This window comes from Montipora capricornis, chromosome 14, assembly GCF_036669925.1.
Source record: "Montipora capricornis isolate CH-2021 chromosome 14, ASM3666992v2, whole genome shotgun sequence".
Classification (NCBI taxonomy): domain Eukaryota; kingdom Metazoa; phylum Cnidaria; class Anthozoa; order Scleractinia; family Acroporidae; genus Montipora; species Montipora capricornis.
The window spans coordinates 4,598,663-4,618,352 of record NC_090896.1 but is presented as its reverse complement, the minus strand read 5'-3'; the positions used below and the strand labels follow the sequence as shown (position 1 = coordinate 4,618,352).

At 40.0% G+C, this 19,690-nt stretch overlaps 2 protein-coding genes across 3 annotated transcripts in view; both read right to left on the bottom strand.

Annotated features, from left to right (window-relative positions):
* LOC138033609 (uncharacterized) overlaps positions 1 to 6,693 on the bottom strand; it is a 32,051-nt gene extending 25,358 nt beyond the window's left edge. For both annotated transcript variants that reach the window (XM_068881401.1, XM_068881402.1), the window contains exons 1-7: positions 6,318 to 6,693; positions 5,370 to 5,441; positions 3,774 to 3,856; positions 2,840 to 2,909; positions 2,030 to 2,145; positions 961 to 1,002; positions 772 to 863 (exon numbers count right to left, since the gene is read on the bottom strand). In XM_068881401.1, the coding sequence (XP_068737502.1) occupies positions 772 to 863; positions 961 to 1,002; positions 2,030 to 2,145; positions 2,840 to 2,909; positions 3,774 to 3,856; positions 5,370 to 5,441; positions 6,318 to 6,608 (766 nt within the window). In that variant the 5' untranslated portion in view covers positions 6,609 to 6,693. The remainder of the gene's footprint in view (positions 1 to 771; positions 864 to 960; positions 1,003 to 2,029; positions 2,146 to 2,839; positions 2,910 to 3,773; positions 3,857 to 5,369; positions 5,442 to 6,317) is intronic.
* A 2,997-nt stretch (positions 6,694 to 9,690) lies between these two features.
* Positions 9,691 to 11,875, bottom strand: LOC138033610 (uncharacterized). Its single transcript, XM_068881403.1, has 3 exons — positions 11,739 to 11,875; positions 10,172 to 10,827; positions 9,691 to 9,807 (listed from the first exon to the last, which is right to left on the bottom strand). The coding sequence occupies exons 1-2, from the start codon at positions 11,799 to 11,801 to the stop codon at positions 10,210 to 10,212; spliced, it is 681 nt and encodes a 226-aa protein (XP_068737504.1). The 5' UTR covers positions 11,802 to 11,875; the 3' UTR covers positions 9,691 to 9,807; positions 10,172 to 10,209.
* Between the last annotated feature and the right edge of the window lie 7,815 nt (positions 11,876 to 19,690).

The window sequence follows — 19,690 nt, the reverse complement described above, 5'->3', positions numbered from 1 at the left end:
ACAGGGCTCAGTTCCGCATAACAATGAATTATTAAAGAGTTACAGGCCGAAAGAAGTGATCAGAACTTGGTTACTTTGAGAAATGTTCAAGACAGCAAGATGGTGAGATGTGGGCTCTGTAGTGTACAAGAAATGACGCAAAGTGCCTCTTAACATTTCTCTTTAACTTATCCTCAAACAAAAGTCCGGCACCAAAAGTCATAAATTTGTGCCAGGAAGCAAAAATTCAGAGTGTCCAAATAATTTATTATAATTTATATATATTTATATATTTGTATATGTATGTATATGTATTCAAAATTTAATAACACAATTATTCCATTTCTGCTTTTTAGATATGAGACTGCTTAAGCTTCTGATTAAGCTAACTCGGCACCTCGACCACCTGGTTAGCCATTTAGCATTTCATATCTACCCTGCGCTCATGGAATGATAGTTTTGCATTAAAAGTCAGAACAGATGGAAGATTGGCCTCCGATACAAAAACGTTTCTGCGACCCCATTAAGATGTTGGGAGCTGATTTTGAAGAAGGTTCATCTTTGTTTGAAAAATTAAATTTTCTTGTCAGCTTTCTTTGGTGGAAAATGTAGACGCAAAAGGCGACACGGTTTTTGAATGGTTGGGTTAACATTCACTTTGACCATAGGATATGCAATGCGTCCAGTATCACCGTGTGACTTTTGGAAGCGCCTAGCCTTTGATGTATAACAAAATGGCACAAGCAAGTAAAACAGTGAAACTGTCAGAAGTGTTAATGGACATTAACTCACTTTGTGGTTTCCACCTTTGGCTGCTAGTTGTTGACGGTGAACTTTTTGGTCGCTGATGATCTTGCTGTGACAGCTCAAGAAACTCTCGATGACTGAAAAGTTAAAAGAATCAAGCAAATTGCATAATCACTTTAAGTAAATGTGATTTCCTCTTGCAGATCAAAACTTGGCAGAAGTTGAAACACTTACTCGTTGTCCATAGTCGGACTTGTCGTTTCCGTGATCATGTAACTGAAAAATATAGAAATTAAAATCAATTAGTCAACTATTAATGTTGCATACAGTGTGTAGCATTCTAAGAATAAGCTGCTGATGTACTACGGCCTACAAGGAGTGATGAAGTCATCAAAAAATTCTTCGGCGGTACGAAAAAGAGCGTCCTTTCAAAAGGAGGTTTCTAGCAAACCAATTCAACCTTAGAATCGAGGAATGTTATTTCTTAGTACATGTATCTTGCAATGGATGAAGACTGTTTCAAGGGTTTTTTTGTAAATTAACCACGGCCCCATATGTACGAAGGGTAAGTGCACGTGGATAGCGCTATCGACTGGATAACTCTAGTGTTTATCCGCTGGATAGTGATGTATCCGAACAACCGAGGCCAGGAAGAATTTGATCCGTTCGTAATTCGTAGCTGAAAATCGAAGAGCCCGAATAATTTTGGGAAACATAATCTATCTGTCACAAATTCATAACAGAAAGTTTAAGCTTCCACCAACTTCTTAGCGAATTACTCGGATTTTGTTTCGCGAAAATACCAGCTGGTCTTTTCAGGAGTGTTAAAAACTACACGTACCGTGCACAATTAAATAACCGTTCTGAGGCGAACACGTGATGATCAGGGACGTTTCTCCCTAAATGATTGCAAATCATATTTACAGTATAGTGATGTTTTCGTTGCTATAGCTTTCAGCAATAATTATTATTTGTCTTCTACAATAAACAGAGATCGCCGAATCCTGCAAATGCAACGAAAAATCGCAACTTGAACTAGCAATTTTTTTCCTCATTTGAAAAGTTTGGGTGATGTCAATATCGCTTTCAATTGATAATTATTTGTCTTTTTCAATAAATCAGAGATCGCTGAATTATTCATATTCAATGAAAAATCACAACTTCAAAACGATTTTACTCATTTAAAAGAATTTTCCGCTCATGATTTGTACAGATTCTCCAAAAATTGGCAAATTTAGTCCAACTGAGCACAAATGACAATAATAACCAACGGATGAATTCATAATGATATCCAAATTAGTACCTTTTGAGCTCAATATCTAGTTCATCCTCAGAGTCCTCACTGTCTGTCGATGCTGGTTTCATTTGATTTCTTGCAGCTTCTTCTTTCTGTTTTCTTTCCTTCTCAGCTTCAGCTTGCTAATTAATTCATAAAGGGAAAATAACAGCTTATTAGAAATATTATTGAGATATGTAGCACTGATAATAATGATGATGACGATGATGATGATGATAACGATGACGATGACGACTATGATGACAACGGTGATGATGATGACGATGATGACGACAATGATGATGATGATGATGACGATGAGGATAATGATGATGATGACAATGATGATGATTACGATAACAGTGATGATGATGATGATGATGACAATGACGACGGTGATGACGATAATCATGATGACATGATGATGATGATGATGATCACAATGACAGTGATAATGATGACGATGATGACAATGACAGTGATGACAATTACGAAGATTATGACGATGACAGTGATTGTATGATGATGATGAAGATGACAATTCTATTAAGGACAATGCTGATTGGGACAAAGTTCATAATTATGATCCATACTTAGTCTAATTAGTCATCACTGAATAATGAATGATCAAAATCGATATCGTAATGATAATGATAAAAGTGACAATGATGCCGATGAATGAGAATGAATGATGATTATAAGAGACAGTGATGACAATGATGACAAAGACCACAATGAATGGCAATTATGATCGGGCCAATCACTCAATGTCATCATTCATAGATAAATTCTACAACAATATTATTACTCAATACTGCCACCACATTCTCAACTCACCTTCTTGTTCTGTTCATCATGTATAAGTCTGTACAATCCAAACCCAAGTCTGACAGCATGAATCATTTTTCTAATAACATCAACGGACACATCATTGTTCACGTTATCGGTGACATTAAATTACATTAATTTTTTCAGAAGATATTAGGTATGTAGGTTGGGGACGCAGACTGAAAAAAATGGAGGGTGTTTTGGGGAGGGCATGGGGTTTAAGTGGAGACATGGGACCAGAGGGGAACTTAAATCCTAAGAGTGTGCCACCGCAAGAAACTAGTGCTGCATGAAACAAACTAAGGAAACTAGCTCTGCTTATCACCATCCCTTGTAGTCTTACACATTAAAGTCAAAAGTGTGCAGCACAACAAAATTAATAGATCAGGCCAAAAGCATACATAAGACACCTCTGACAGGGGTGGCGAATGGTAAAATCCAAGACACGCCGAGACGCCGAGATCCAAGTTAAAAATCTGAGCCTGAGACTCCTTGGTAAAAATTCTCGAGATTTAAAAACGGTAAAAACAAACCATGCAAAAGCGAGACTTCGAGACTTACCAAAACGCTTTCGAGATTTCGAGATCCAGCTAAAATTTTCCGAGACCCACTTTTTTTGAGGTACCATTCGCCACCCCTTCTGACAGCTGCCACACCAATCACATATGATCCATTAGAGTACAGCACCAAGGCCACACGTAATTATCTGAAGGTGGCTGTGATGAAGGAGGAAAACTGCAGTACCCAGAGGCAAACCCTTGAGTCTGGTCGAGATCAACTAAAACTCGGCCTACAAACAGGTACTATAGGGGAGATGGGAGGAATGCATGCATGCTGGCCAATGAGCAACAATGACTCCCACTATTATAAACATCACTTATCACATTCCAGCACAATTACCAGCAGGCATTGTTTCTTACTTGATGTAAAACTGAAAACTTACCTTCCTTTGTTGACCTGTACCTTGATGTCATTCATGACTTTGGGCTTGTAGTTTATTGGCTGAGGGACAACAGGCTGTTGCTCCTTTCAAAAAAAAGATACAGTGTCTTTGCATGTCAGCAAGACTGCGTTCCTTGCCTAATAATAATAATTATAATAATAATATTGCTTTGTTCCACACGCTAAGAAATTCATTCGACATATCCTTCTAGGGTGGCTGGTATTATAAATGCTGCTAATTGCTGGCTAAGTACCACCAAAGTTCTGCCAACGTCCCACTTTAAAGACTTTATGCCACTTGTGAATTATATATAATAATTTGAGGTTGTTGCAATAGCTGCTAGGAATACAACCATCCTGTTGATTAATTATTGAGACTTTGTGTGAGCTAATTGCAGTTGCTTAATAAGCTACTAGCCATTAAGCATGACAGACAGACTTTGGAGCTGAATTGTTGAAAAGTAGAGCACAGGTAGGAAACTTATTAAATAACATAGTAATAGTTTTCAGATGACATCAACTTTTAACTGCACTAATCAACTGCTTATTAGCGAGCACTGTCTACTGCATTTGTAAACCAACATTTTCCATTAAATAATCTGCTATCAAAGTGAATCAAGTTATATTGGTTTAGTACTTTATCCTGGTGATAACACTCTCCACCTGTTACTGCAATTTTTGTAGTTCTGCGAAATCTTACCTTCAAGCCCTGAGCGCCAAACTGCGTTTTGCCTTCCATCAATCAAGTTTCCGAACATAGCCAGGAAAATCAACTCCGCCCCCCGAAAGTGAATTGGAGTTTTGGTCCAGTTCACAGCTCAAACACCATTCTGATAAGTTTTTTGAAATTATTAAGTAAACAGATTCTTAGTAACAGATTGCATTGCTTTCCATCGGTGTCGAGTCTGAATATACGAATGTTGAATGGGAACCAAAGATGCTGATTGGTGGGTTAGTCACGCATCAATAGACCTCTTTCATAATGGCGGCTAACTAAAATGTTCTTTAATTTGTTTAAATGCTAATAAGCCTAATACTAGCCTTGCTACGACGAGCAAATTTCAAAAGAATTCTTGTTTCAAAATGAGGGCAGTAGGTCTAATTAACATAAAGACAAAAGAATGTAAAAGTGGGTCGCCATTTATGAAACTGGTCTATTGATTTCGTCATCTGTGGTTGACATCGGAAATTTGATTGAAGGAAGCCAAAATGCTGTTTGGCCGTTGGCGCTTGAAGATGTATTCCGCAGAACTATGAAAAATGCAGTAAAAAAATTGGGCCAAGTTTTATGTAAAGTGGACCAGTAACAACAATGATAGACCTTTTCCGGGGAGGGGTGGGGGACTAGCACTAGAATGTTAATTCAATGAAGCTTACCCCATTCACTCCCCAGGCCCAGTTGACGAGTAAAATCGTCTAGCATGAGAACGAGGCTGTTAAAGTCTTCCTCCCAGTTTAAAGTTGGCCGGCCACTCAGTGTAGAGTCAAGATCTTATACTCAAAGGCTTATGTCACTTGGCTCACTAATGTAACTAATTTATACAAATCTAGTTCAATGCTTCCAAAAAGTCAGAATTATCACTGACACAGTGTTTACCTTGGACTGTCGCAATGATTCTTCATCCTCTGACTCTGATTCTCCTGATGATGACAAAGATTCATCTTGGATCTAAACAGCAATGCACAATAAATTACTTCTTTTAATTTAAGAAAAGAAATTTGAATTTCAGTGAATTCGAACGGCCAAACTTTAAAAATGCGCAGAACTGAATTTATTTAAAACGTCTGAAACTCGAATATAAAGAAATATTTTTCAGTTTTAAAATATCAGTCAAAATTACAAATTACATTGAATTAATGAATTTAAAGGCTGCGATCAAAATGTTTCCGTTCCAAACATTTTACTTAATTCCAAATTAAACATTCAATGATATTTGGCGACCATTAACATTTAAATTATTAAAGCGACATCAATTTTCCGTTTCAGTGACATCGCAATTACTGAGAAACTTAATACTACGCTTTAAAGCTGAGTTTCTTTCATAATACGCTTTTAAATGTTATAAACGATCTAACAAAATGCAAAAGTTTGTTACAAATCGAGTTTAGAGTTACGAAGAAAGATTGCAATTGCAACGTGCGAAATGGCGATTTAAGGTTCAAGAATTTGAACAAAAGTCGCGCCATCTAAAGAAAAATTTTTGTTGATATATAAATAGAAACAATGGCTTACGGGCCAGCGACTCCAATAAAGAGACATCTGTTTGCTTTTTTGTAAACGTCAAGAAGCTGGCGAGTCTGTTCATTAGCATTACGGTTCATTAATACCTCAACCTAACGTAGCTTTCATCGTGATCGATATCGAAAAGTCAAGTTTGAATACTTATTAAAAAATACCGTGAGCAAATTCATAAACTTATTGGTTAACAACGTAACATTTAAACTAGTTATTTAATTAACGAAAATTGTGTCCGCATGATTTAATAAGCTTCCATTCACAGTTCGCTGACAGAAAATAATACAGTGAAGATCACATTAATCTTACCTGCTCAACTTGGGATGTTTGTTCTTGACCGAGAGCGCTCAAAATAAGCTTCTTATCATCAAGATATACTTCCCCAATCGGTTGATACGGCTTGTAATTGACCGAGCGATAACCACATTTGCTCATTTGATGCCTTCGCCGTTCGTAATTCTCACTTGAAACTTTGTTCCTGGTTGGAACTTCGCAGCTATAAATCTTGGCATTCCTTGTTGTGATTTTAAGGCCCTGGTGAGAAGGGATTGGAAGCGGTACCGGCCGAATATATGAACGCGGGTTCTCAGTATCTGGCATAGTTTAAGCTTTGAATTTCACAGAGCTATACAAGCATAAATTGTAATGGAATTCCATCGTGCTACTTCTGCCATGTTGCCCTTGAATCTTGAATCGACTCCTTTGCATAATCAAAGAATTTGGGTTATCACCATAGCAACTGTAAGCAAAGTTCTTTGATTGTCTGGTCTAAAATATTTTTTGGTGGGTGAGGGGAGGGTGGCCATTTGCAAAGAATAAGAATGAAAATAGGGAGAAACCGGGTTTGTTTCCTGTGAGTAAAAAGTGTGGACTGGGGATTTCAATCTGGGTATAAACAAAGTGAGGCTAGTGAGGATGATCAGCACAAAGATAAACGAATAATTTCTTGGCCGCCATTTATGCATACGGTCTGTGGGATAAACTCACTCGTAAAATGAGAGCAAGCAACTGCGAAGGCTTCGGCGAGACAATGATAGAAGACAATGATATCATTGGGGTTAATGAGAAAAAAATAAGTCGTGCAGCTTGCACTTTAGTACGTTGATTATTTTCTTTGCCGTCCTCTGTAAAACAACAACGACAAATAAACAAATTTATGGTTTTGACGCCGGCAACGCGAGCATCATGACAACATGACAGTGACTCTTAATCTCATTTTCAATTTTAACTTGAACGTTACCGAGACGAGGAGATCACGGAGTGTGTTAACGGATCGAAGCCGAGTGGTATAAGACCCGATAAAAGTGAGTTTATTGAACGGCTTCAAAAACATTCCATAAAAAACGTGTCCGTCTAGAGTCATAACAAAGGCTCATTTGTGAGAGGAGAACGATAGCATACAAGAAGAACAAGCTATGCCTTTTTAGTATGCTTTCTACAAAGAAATCTAAGTAAGGAGTGTTTTAATAGCCTCCCATGCAGACACTCTTAACGCATGACGAAGACCTAAGAGTGTTTGCGTGTAAAGCAAGTGTCCTATCAGCCACGTGACGTTTTATCGGTGACCTGATAGGCTGTTTCGCTCATAAATTATTAATCGACTTTATTAAATTGGTCTCAATTATCAAAATTATTCAGACATCGAGGAAGTAAGTAAAATTTCTCTCTCGTAAACAAAATTTTCTGAAGGCATTAATACGTGTGTCCTTCTTTGATGGATCGAACCCAACACAGTTTACTCAGCATGGACATTCTGGCCTCTCTTTGATTTTCAAAGATTGGGCGAGATTCAACAAACATGTACTGTCAGTGGCTGGCGGATAAATCATGAAGCAGTTATTTTTTTCGCATCCGAAATCCTGAAATAAGGAATTCCTTATGACAAAGAAAAAATATATTTTGTCGTGAGTCTTGCCTCATAAAAACACGCTGCGTGATCTGTCCGGTCCGGAGCAACACTCACCGAAATGAAGCAGCCAATGTTTAACGATATTACGCATGAGCAGACCCTTAAGACTTCCTGTGTGAGGAGGAGTATTTTCTAGTGGTAGGAATTTTTGTGAGAAATTATTAAACAAAGATCATAGGATCGTAATAAAAACAGTTGTTTGAGTGTTTAATCCGTTCAATCCCAAGATCTGAATGCTAATTCTCCTTACTGTCTGCCATAAATCAATTTTTACGTCAGTTATGGCAATCTGATGATATGTCTAAACAAAAAACCCAGCTGATAAATTTCTATATTCTCTTCACCAGTCTGCTTGACAATGTATTGAGCTTGTGAGGAGAAAATTTATATCAATCACTCTTTGGACTGAAAGGGTTATAATGTTTTCAACTATAGTTCTCGCCAGAGCTCCAAGGCCACACCAAGATATGGTCGTGGAGGTCGCCCGACAAGCCTGATAAAGAAAAAGATGAAATTGCGTAAAGGAAACAAGAAAATCCTCAACTGAATTGCCATTACATTAGCTCGTACAATGAGATCGATCTATTCAGTTCACTAACTGGGAAACTCTTTGTTACGCAATGGAAGGTATAAAAGTGAGTGGATATCTATTTTAAGATTCGATTATACAAAAATTAATATTTATCATGCTTCATGGTCCATACATAAAGACTGGCAAGTGCTTTGGACGAGCTCCGTTTGCTGGTTCACAAGTAATACTCCGGCAAAGGTGAAGGCACACCCGCCATCCATAAGAAACTAAATACAGGGAGGGGGGGGGAAGGGAAAGTTGATATCGACTCTCTTAAATCAGCTGGTGAAAGCACCCCTCCGCCTAGCTTGCGCACAAGGTCAAAGATAGAGAGATTCCCGGGTGACAGGAGTGCCCAGACTGCAACATGGAAAATAATTAACTATGTATGTCACACTCAGCATAAATCCATTTATTTCCTCTGGGCAATATATATATTTTTTAAAATGGATATCACACTTTTAATTATCGAGACCGTACTGGTGGCGTCGAGGTGACATACCTCTTGTAAAAGTTCAGAAACACTATTGCAGCCAATGTAACAGATAGATCACGGCTTAATTAAACTGATGCAGTCTCGATACGAGTTTGTTTCTCCATTATTAAAAGACAAGTGCCTTAAGCCAGGCACTTATTTTATATAGGACATTGAAAACAGGCAGTCTAATTCAAGTCCTTGTATTTACAAAAGCGTTGACAATTTTTTAGCCTTAAAATTTAGATGGTAACATATATTAATTTTCTTCTTCTTCTTCTTTTTTCATCTTTTCTACATATTGGAAATCTTTCCGTAAACTGCACACGCCCGAACCGAGGATAGCACATCCACGTGACCAACTGTTACGCGTGCACTTTTGGGTGAAGGGTTGAGGATATTACGAGCAACTATTTGAGTAGCAGAAGGAGATTTATTATGTGTCAGCAAGAGATAATCAGAGATACTCTGTGCGCTAATGTACAAAAGTCGCGGAGAAGCCCTGTGTACAGTTTCTTATTCTTTTAGCACGGGAAGCGGATTTATTAAAGTAGAGCGAAGAATCAACTAATTCGAGGCGAAATCAACTTTATTCCCAGGCCTTTTCTCCGCTGAGAATTGTGAGAGTATGAGTGATGGGAATTGACACTAAATGCTAACTGAGCCCTGATAGTGACAAACGGCCTTGTGAAGATAGGCTGATATATTCAAAACAAACGCACAGTTTTCCATCGTTTTCTTGCTTTTATTAATGGCTCAAAAGTGACATTAAAATGCTTCCTGTTTCCAGCTTCTTTGGACTACGCTAACATAACGAATTCTTGAGTTCTAGATTATAAATCTGCCCGGGGGGGGGGTTGGGTACTCCCTTATAAGGGCTTAATGGGGACGTGCGGCCAGCCAGGGTATGTTTTTCGGGATTTTTGTCTTGAACAGGGTATCGAATTTATCATTTTTTGTCTTAATCAGGGTATCGAATTTATCATTTTTTGTCTCAATCGATCAGGGTATCGATTTATCAGATTTTGTCTTAAACTGGGTTAAATGTCTTAAACAGGGTATCAAAAATCGGAATTCTGTCTTAAAATGGGTAGGGAAATCAGCGATATTTGTCTTAAACAGGGTCAGGGTATGAGGGGCCGCGCCGCACCTCCCCAACCAGGGATACATCGAGTACCCCCCCCCCCCCCCCAACCCGGGTAAATCTGATATTATGAAACAGGTTCATCTCTTTCTTGTTGTCGCACTAAGCGTCATCTTGCATAATGGTGACCATGATTGACTTGATTCCAACTCTTTCCCCTCTGCCGCTTCGATACACTTCTAAAGTGAGTCCTTTACTGAGAATCAGGCGGTTATTGTAGCCGACGGTCTTCATGAGGCCTCCGTCATGCGCAGTGTAGCACGATCCCCAGCGCTCATTCAGCTTAAGAGTAAAAACGAACCGACCGGGATAAAAGGAATCACTGGGTCTATCAGTGTTCCAACCTTCATGTCGCAAGGCTGATATGGTCGCGCCAGAGACACCTTCAGCTCCATAACACGGAGCATGTGATCCGTAGTTGGCCTTGTCGCAAGCTTCAAGTCCCACAAACTTCTCACCATCTGACAAGCCATATTTGATGTCGCTGTCCACGCTCTTTCCGATGCTGACGTCATTTGCGACCACAATCTCGACAGTCAGCGGTGTGGAGACTTTAATTACACCAGAGGAAATCAATGGCACCTTGAGAACAGCCCCGTAGGTCGCTGAACCTCCGTTGAATGTCAGTTGATTGGCAGTTGATGTACGGGCCTCTTGGATATAGGAGGCGTGCGATTCTAACCAAGACGGAGTCATGGTCTGGTGATAAATCACGTTTCCCTACAAAAAGGCAAACAAGGCTTAGCAACTGTTTTTACAGTTGAACGCAGAATTTAATTCTCTTCGTGTTTGGCCAACAAAATCTGGTGCGAATTTGCAACCAAAGAAAAAAAAAAAATCTATCTCGATGGTGTTTTTCTTGTATGCGTTTCTCGACCTGGTATCCTGTGTGCGGTTTCTTGTGGTTTCTTGTATGCCTTTTCCTCCCGTTTTCTCAACCTGGGTGTACCCTTCCTCTGGTGTAATTAAAGTCTCTACACCACTTCACATTACACTCTAATCAGTTAAGTCGGCTTGCCTTAGTTGAGTTTAGTATTTTGAATTGCCTTTATGATGGAAGTTAAATTTGCAATGTAAACATAAAAGGATTTTCAAAGAACCTTAGACAGCATCCACGCTTGTGCAACTCATTGTCCTACCAATTAGCAGTTTTGGTACATAAATCGAGCGAGTTCATTTCATATTGGAGGATATGTAAAAGTGTGTAAACCCGAACTCTTAAATTTGGTGTTCACATAAAATTGCTATTTATCCGTCAGAGCTGTCGCAGAGATCGGAATATTTTCGTTCGCTGTTTTTTCGGTTTCTCACGATTTTCAACCTATGTCGAATTTACCGTACCATTTACTTCTATGACGATTAACTTCCTTTTTGGTGAATAATTATTTCTGAATATTCAGTTGAAATTTACGAGTCTCTTACAGCTCAATGGTTTGGGATGCCAACTAGTAATCAGAAAGTTTTTTAAAAGTGTACCCAAGACATCATTAAAGACAATGATTTCTTTTACATACACCGGGGTTAACATACAACATCTCTTTCAGTTCAATCGCGAATTCGGCTGAATTTTGTATACATTGGGTTGTTCAACCTCTAATTAATTTTTCAATAATCCCCTACACACAACTTACTGAGGAGACGACTCGAGCTCCACTCAGAGCCAGTATCGATGCAAGGAGAGTAAAACTCAGCATTTTGACGGAATTCTTCCACTTCTTAATGGATCACTGGATTTGAAGTTGGCGTTGTGGGCGCAGATGAAACCAACCAAAGAATGAATTGGTTAATTGGATGAGTCATTGTTAACGCTTGGCCGGCGTTTTGTAAAAACCAGACAAGAATTTTGGTCCTGTTGAGTATGACTGTTTATCTTTTGCTACGATGCAATCATTGTATTACTCAGCTTATATTTGTAATATTTGCTTATACTTGTAATATGCACACAATTAATTGATTGTACCTACTTGCCAACTTCAAATTCTTAAGAATATTCAAATCAGAATAAACAGGGGACATAACATTTTGTACGGTGTGGCTTGTAGATTGACATTTATTTTTTTATTTATTGGTTACAATCTATGACATATTTGTTAAAGTGAAAAATAAATATAGGCCAATGGATGAGATGCGAAGGAGTCCAGGGCCCCATATAAAAGCAAATCACAGTTATAACGTATTTACTTCTGTGTATTAAACTAACTTCCAATGCTGGGGTTCAGTTGATCTCTGATGGAATAATTGGGTATAAAAACTTCACAGTAGCGTTAGGCCTCACTCGAACTTGGAATCATTACTAACTAAAAAAGGGACAATATTTAAGCAGGTGAAAAATTAAGAATAGCAGTAAAAGAAATAAGAATAAATACAACAATATCGCTATATGAAAAATAATTATTAACATAATGAAACAAAATACTCATTCACCATGAAAAGCTTTCAAAGAATTTACACTAGGAGCTCTACTAATGTTTCCCGATAAAAGGTTCCAAGTATCGGCAAATCTACTCAAAAATCTCAGTAAATTTAAAGCATTTGTTCTGACATATCTCTTCCTTAAACACAAATCATCATATTGTTAAAATGAGTAGGGGTAAACAATGGAGAAGAAAGACATCGATGGCGTACCTTACAATACAAAACGTAACGTCTGCTAACAAACGCCTATTCTCTAAAGATAGGAACTTCAACTTCTTTAGGCGAGTGTCAGAAATATCCTCTGCCCTTCTCTGAACCTTTTTCACCTGTTCAATATTCTTTTCGGCGTAAGGGGGCCATCACAGACCAATATTTAAAATTTGATCGTAGCAGTACTAGTAGAAATTAGCAGTAGACAGTTTCGGGGTCCTTGAATATCACTCAGATCCCTACATGTTTTCCTAAGGTCTTTTAAGTAGCCAACATTCTATTACTGAGCTTTAGCCACAACTTTGTGAATATGCAAATTGTAGTCATGTTAATTAAATGATGCCGGATTTGCAGTTATGCCTAAACCCTTGAATTAAATTCTTCCACTTCTTCCAAAACATAATTTTCCAGAAAGAAACTTGAGGTGTTATTAGGAACTTTAAGGGACTATTACGCAATTTTTTAACTCACTAATAGATCTTAAAAGATCTACGGCAGCGACGTCAAAGACAAAATATAACCTTGGTCTATTGTGAGTCTGTCCATGTCTGTTCATGTACGGTCGTATAATGCGAGCGAAATATCCGAATGAAGATTCCACATTTGTATGTTTTCGTTGTCATCAAAACCTCGTTGAATTTTGGTGAGTTCATGACGTGCTTCTGCAAAGTGCTGCTGAAATGTGTGCTAAACGTGCAGCACAATTATTTTCTTCTTTTTTAACCAATGATATTATTATTGGCGTCGTCGTTGCCGCAGCTGTCATCGTTCTAAGTAAGAAGAATTGGAGCGCATGGGTCGAGCACATTAAAGGTTCTCAAATCACAAATCGCTTAGTTTGTGCAAATAATACTCTCCAAGTCTAAGCTCTCATTTTACACAGCACCAGAAGATAATTAATCGACCAAAGCGTTATATTTCAATAATTGCGATGTTAGTTCCTCTGGTTTTAGTTTAATTCAAGGTTAAAAAACTGTATTCATTATTTTGTTAGCTTGTGTCTAGTCGTTAGTCGAAAGATAAGCACAAATCGTACGAACTCAATAACTGTGAAAATGGCAGACCACGTGGCACACAAAGGAAGCAAAAGACAGCAAACAAGAATAATATACGAAACAAGATCATTGAAGTGATCATCGCACAATTATTTGGATAATTTAAGGTGATTTCTCAGAAAAAAAAAAGTTGTCGAACGATTTTCTTAAAACTTTTCCTGAATGTTCCCTTCTAATCCCTGTTTTGAAAAACTACAATAAAAAAGATATGTCACTGTGCTTGCTTAAGAGATATAATGGGCCAATCTTACCCCATTTATGCCTGCACTGATACTAATCACGCACGTTATTTCATCGGCTCAGGGTAAATTTTGCGGTAGCTAAACGAGAAGGGTTTTAGAGTACTATTTGAAAAAACACCTGATAGGTAGAAAGTCTAAACCATATGGAACACTGTCTTATATAGTTTATGGCAAAATCACTCAACTTAGATGACGTCGGCTCAAAACGTTTCTCGGGTCGTTGTTTTCAAGATCATAATTTACTTCCTTGGGTAAGGAGCTTTGTGTACGTCAGTTAAGCCATATCCTTTTTTCCTTCCGATAAATGTTTTTCTAATTTTTTTAATTTGAAAGGGATAATTGTACAGCATAATTATGAAATAAAAAATATAGGTCACCGTGATCGTTTAAGAGTAAACCACCATCGTACCTGTCTATCTCGATTATCGTAGATCGAAACAACAAATTTCGTCATGTTCTCGGAACGCGCGCGCTTATTCGCAAATAATTATGATCATTCACAACTTCTCTCATGTGTTTTGAAAACTGTTTCAGCGTGTATGAGCGACTTGCGCCATATTTACAGTGTTACAAATTTGACCAATTTGTATATATTGACACACCGTATGCGCAGTACAGGATGCGCAGTGCAATACTGAGAGACCACCTTAAGTAATAAGTGCGAAGAATACTTCAATCCTTTTTCGTCTATAGCCCGCACTTCATTCAAGAATAATATTTTTACGCCAACACAAGATGGCGAAACAAAGGAGTCAGTTTACAGAATTTCATGCCGAGGATGTTCAATTCTGTCGATAGAGAGAGTTACAAGTCTCCTATTTTCTATAATATTACGCATCAGAGATAGTTTGTGTCGCAATGATCAATAACAATGATCATGGAGAGGCCTCCTCTACGGTTTCTTACTCTTTTAGCTGAGAGTTGTGAGGGATGAGTGATGGCAATGGTGCGTAACGGCTAACTGAACACTTATGATGATGGCGAACTTCAGTTTTGATCGCAATTTTGTGTTTCTCAGCCTTGTGTTTTTTAGCCTTGTGTAGTTTACCTTTTTAGTGAATATTATGTTAAAGGTGAATATATTTAACACAAATAAAACACACACTGACTAAAACACAACTCGCTGGTGGCGTCGACGAGAGAAATCTTTTGCAGCAGTTCAGAAACGCTATTGCATCAAATGTAACAGGTAGATCACGGCTTAAATTAAACTATGCAAACTCGATGCAGGTTTGTTTCAGCATTAAAAGACAAGTGCCTTCAGCCAGGCAGTTATCGCATATAGGACATTGAAAACGGTCAATGTTTTGTCGATAACTGCGAAACACTCCAAAAATATATTAAAAGCATCATACATCCTTATGTAACAATAAATTTAGGGAAAAATAGAAGATTGTCACTCATGCATGGAAGATGGTATATGCTTCGGTTGAACTGGCCACCATCTTGAAAATGTAATAGCTAGGGTAATCTTAGAAGTGGGCTACTTTCAGAGTAGACAATCGCGACAGCAAAATTGAGAACTGCAATAAATACAATTTAATTTGCGAACGCGTTAACATTTTTTTAGCCTTAAAATTTAGACGGTAACATATTTTAAGTTTCTTCTTCTCCTTTTTTCACCTTTTCTACATATTGGAAATCGTTCCTGAAACTGCGCATGCTCGAACCGAGGATAGCACGTCCACGTGACCAACTGTTACGCGTGTACTTTTTAAGGAGGGGGTCGAGGATATTACGAGCGACTATTTGAGGAGCAGAAGGAGATTTATTATGTGTCTGCAAGAGATAATCAGAGAATCTCTGTTCGATAATGATCAATAACAAAACTCTTGGAGAAGCCCTGTGTATAGTTCCTAAGTCTTTTAACGCGCGAAGGGGTTATTCATGTAGCGCGAAGAATCAACCATTTCGGAGCGAAATCAACCTTATTTCCAGGCCTTTCCTCCGCTGAGAATTGTGAGAGAATGAGTGATGGGAATTGCCCCTAAAGGCTGACTGAACCCTGATGGTGACAAATGGTTAAAAAACAAGCGTTTGGTTTTGATCGCAGTTTTTTTTTTTTAGTCTTTTTTTGGAACTTACAAATGGCCTATTATTCAAGACAGCTGAAGAGCGAAATAGATCAACTACATTGGCGTCCGACGACGATAAGAACCGTCCCGTGACTCAAGCGTGGCGATCCGGGCATCAATCAATTGGACAAGATTTCCAAACCACAAGACATTGATTACTCCAAGGGTGAGAATTTACAAGACAAGTGAAAAGCCGATGCCAAAATGGTCAAGGCGATCAGTAACCTCCTGGCAAGAAAACCTGGAGCGAAGCCATCGTCAAGAGAATCATGCAAGCCAACAAGAATTCAAATTGTAATGGTTCTTTATGGTGGTTGACATTAAAAACTATTGGAAAAGACAGTCACGTGTCCTCGTTGTCCAGTCATGTCGGAACCCTTTCAACCAATTACCGGTCCAAGGGGACTATAAAAAGAAGGGGTACCCTTCCATCCCTTACGTCTTCTCACATGGGGACTATAAATTTTGGGTGTACCCCTCCCTCCCGTAAGTGGATCCATGAGGACTGTATGTAACGAAACAGTCAGCCCACTTTCCTACCACGTGAAAGTAAGGCACGCAACGACTCCGATGCTGCTACGGAGGGCGAAGAGGAGAAGGAGGAGGAGGAGGAGGAGGACAATACATACCACCCACCACTACTGGTCTTTTGGGATACGAAGGCCATGCAAGATACGGGCGTGTATGTGCCTAATTTGGTGGTGGGTATGACGGCAGAGGATGATACACTTCAAATTTGCAAATGCCAACTATGCGGGTTGCATGCCAGAGAAAAAAAGAGTACGCCCCCAAAACCATGTCTACGACAGGCAAGGCTGAGTTCGAGCGTTGGTACACTGCTCAAGTGACCAACGAGGCACAGTTTGAAATGCAAAGGGACTTCGTGGACTATTGCATCTCCGACGTCGAACTCCTCCGAGAGGGATGTTTAACTTTTCGTCGTGAGTTCCGCGAACAGACCGGTTTTTGTTCCTTTGACAAAATGACTATTGCAGGAGCTTGTCTGCATGACTATCGACTCAACCGCATGGAGAAAGACACCCTCGACTCAAAACCTATCAAGGGATGGCCACGCATCACAAACCACACCAAGGCAGCCATGGAATGGCTCTTGTCGCGAGAACATCGGCTGCAAGAAGAACATCCGCTTCCAAACCACCGGCAAAGTATCCAGCACACTCACAACCACGGCGAATACCAGATCCCCGGTCGGCGTTAGTGGGCAGATGTCTTCGATCAAGTCAACCAACACGGTCCTCGAGTTCTTGGGTTGTATTTCCACCGGTGCATTCGTTGTTTCCTCTATCGTCACGAACCGTACCGCCGTCACGATCAACGCTGCATGGATGATGTCCGACGTGCCACCATGGAACGTCTTCAGAGTCTTCCAGACTTGGGATACCATGTCGTGACCATCTGGGAATGTGAGTGGGAGCAACAAAAGAAAGCGGATCCTCGCGTGGCTGAGTTCGTCAAAACCCTTCCTATCATCACACCCATGAATCCTCACGACGCCTTCTTCGGAGAATGCACTAATGCCTCCTACATTTACTGCAAGGTTGGAGTGGGTGAGAAAATCTGTTACGTGGACTACAGCTCTCTCTACCCGTGGGTCAATAAGAACGGAATGCATCCCATCGGCCATCCTGAGTTCAGCTATGAACCCGGCGCCACAGATCTCTCCCAGTACTTTGGTCTGGTTTTGTGTACCATTGTCCCGCCGAAGAATTTCTTTCACCCCGTCTTGCCTTACCGGTGTGTAGGAAAGCCGACCTTCCCGTTAGGTCGCACCAATGTGGAGCAAGACACAGACAAACCTCTGCACGAAAAATCCCTTTCGTGCGATCACACCGATGAAGAAGGGGCGCTGACCGGTACGCAGTGCACCCCTGAGCTGGAAAAAGTGGTGGAGATGGGCTACGTGATTTCACAAGTCCACAAAGTGTGTCACTTTGAGGAAACACGCCGCAGATTGTTTGCCGATTATGTCAACACTTGGCTCGAGATCAAAGTGGAAGCGTCCAGATGGCCTAGTGGGTGCGACACCGAAGAGCAACGGCAGGCATATCTGGAGGACTTTGAGCATCAAGGAATCCAACTCGACCCCACTAAGATTGCTCACAATCCGGGTCGACGGTCTTTAACCAAACTGATGCTCAATTCCTTGTGGGGCAAGTTTGGATTTAGGGATTACCTGATGCAAGTCAAAACCTTTCTTGACCCTCTACCCTTCCAGCTCTTCATGGACTCGGACCAACATGACATTCGGTACGTCAGTTGCCTCGATGAGAACCGGGTGGAATTGACTACCGTGCCAAGGACGAGTGCGAGGAACTCAAAGTCAACATCAATGTGTTCATTGCAGCATTTACGACCTGCTGGGCACGTTTACGGTTGTACGAGGCATTGGATCTCCTAGGTAGCCAGGCCCACTATTACGACACCACTTCTGTCCTCTACGTGCATCGTCCCGATCAACCTAATGACACCCTTGGCAACCGTCTCGGTGAGTTTACCAACGAACTCAAATCCGGTCAGTACATTGCGGAATTTTGTTCGGGTGGGCCCAAAAACTATGGGTACCAATGCAACGATGATAAGACAGTGTAAAGTCAAGGGTAACTCTCTCAATGTGGAGGGAATGGCGTAACTCAATTATGAGGTGTTGCGTCAAAACACCTTGGACAAACTCCAACATCCTTTGGAAACACAGCGCAAAACGCGCATTCGTCAAGCGCGTAAAATCATCCGAAAATCCAAACAGTACGAACTTCGTACCCAGCCCGCCAACAAAGACTATTATCTCGTCTTCAACAAACGGATACTTCGACCGGGGACCGCCATGACGTATCCTTATGGGTACTGTTTCACCGAGAATGATGACGCTGACGTGGACGCTCACGGATTCCTGTCGGACATGGATGCAGCCAACGCACGTCTTCTCTCCGGGCTCCTGTCGGACGACGATGAGATATAAAAAAGTTGCGGGGTGTGCGTGCAGGGTACCAAAAATTGAGTAGATACTGTACGGAACCCTACGGAACTCTACTTTGTTTTCCTCGGACCTCCATTGTAAATAATTGTATCTATGAAACCGTTTTCATTAGGAGAGTGGTTGCCCTTATGGGGAAGTACCCTCTCCACTTTTTTACCTTCGTTTCTCAGCATTTCAATTTCAATTTCCTTGTGTGCTGAAGAAGCGAGCACTAGGTCGCCTCACACGTTCCCGTTTGTCATTTTTCTTTCTCATTAAACCGTTTGATTCGGAAAAAAAAATCTGTCTTGTTTTTTTCGCTTGAACCGTGAGGGGACTAGGACTCTGTGACACTCCAAATTTTTTTCCAGCATGGTACGCAAAAACACCCCAGCCTGTTTCCCGAGGGTCCGCCTAATATAACGTACTTTTGAATTCCCCCCAAATTTAAATTTCCCGCAATAATTTGAATTGTGAATATCCAACTTGTAGTTTAAGTGGTGCCGGGTTTGTAGTTATTCCTAAGTCCTTAAATGAAATTCTTCCATTTCTTCCAAAACACAATTTTCCAGAAAGAAACTGGAGGTGTTATTAGGGACTTTAAGGGACTAT

Bases quoted from the DNA above. Each gene is read 5' to 3' on its own strand.
- LOC138033610 (XM_068881403.1), bottom strand. From the start codon at position 11,801: ATGCTGAGTTTTACTCTCCTTGCATCGATACTGGCTCTGAGTGGAGCT. The intron at 10,828-11,738 runs GTAAGTTGTGTG...GCCTTTTTGTAG, and splicing joins GAGCTCGAGTCGTCTCCTCA to GGAAACGTGATTTATCACCA.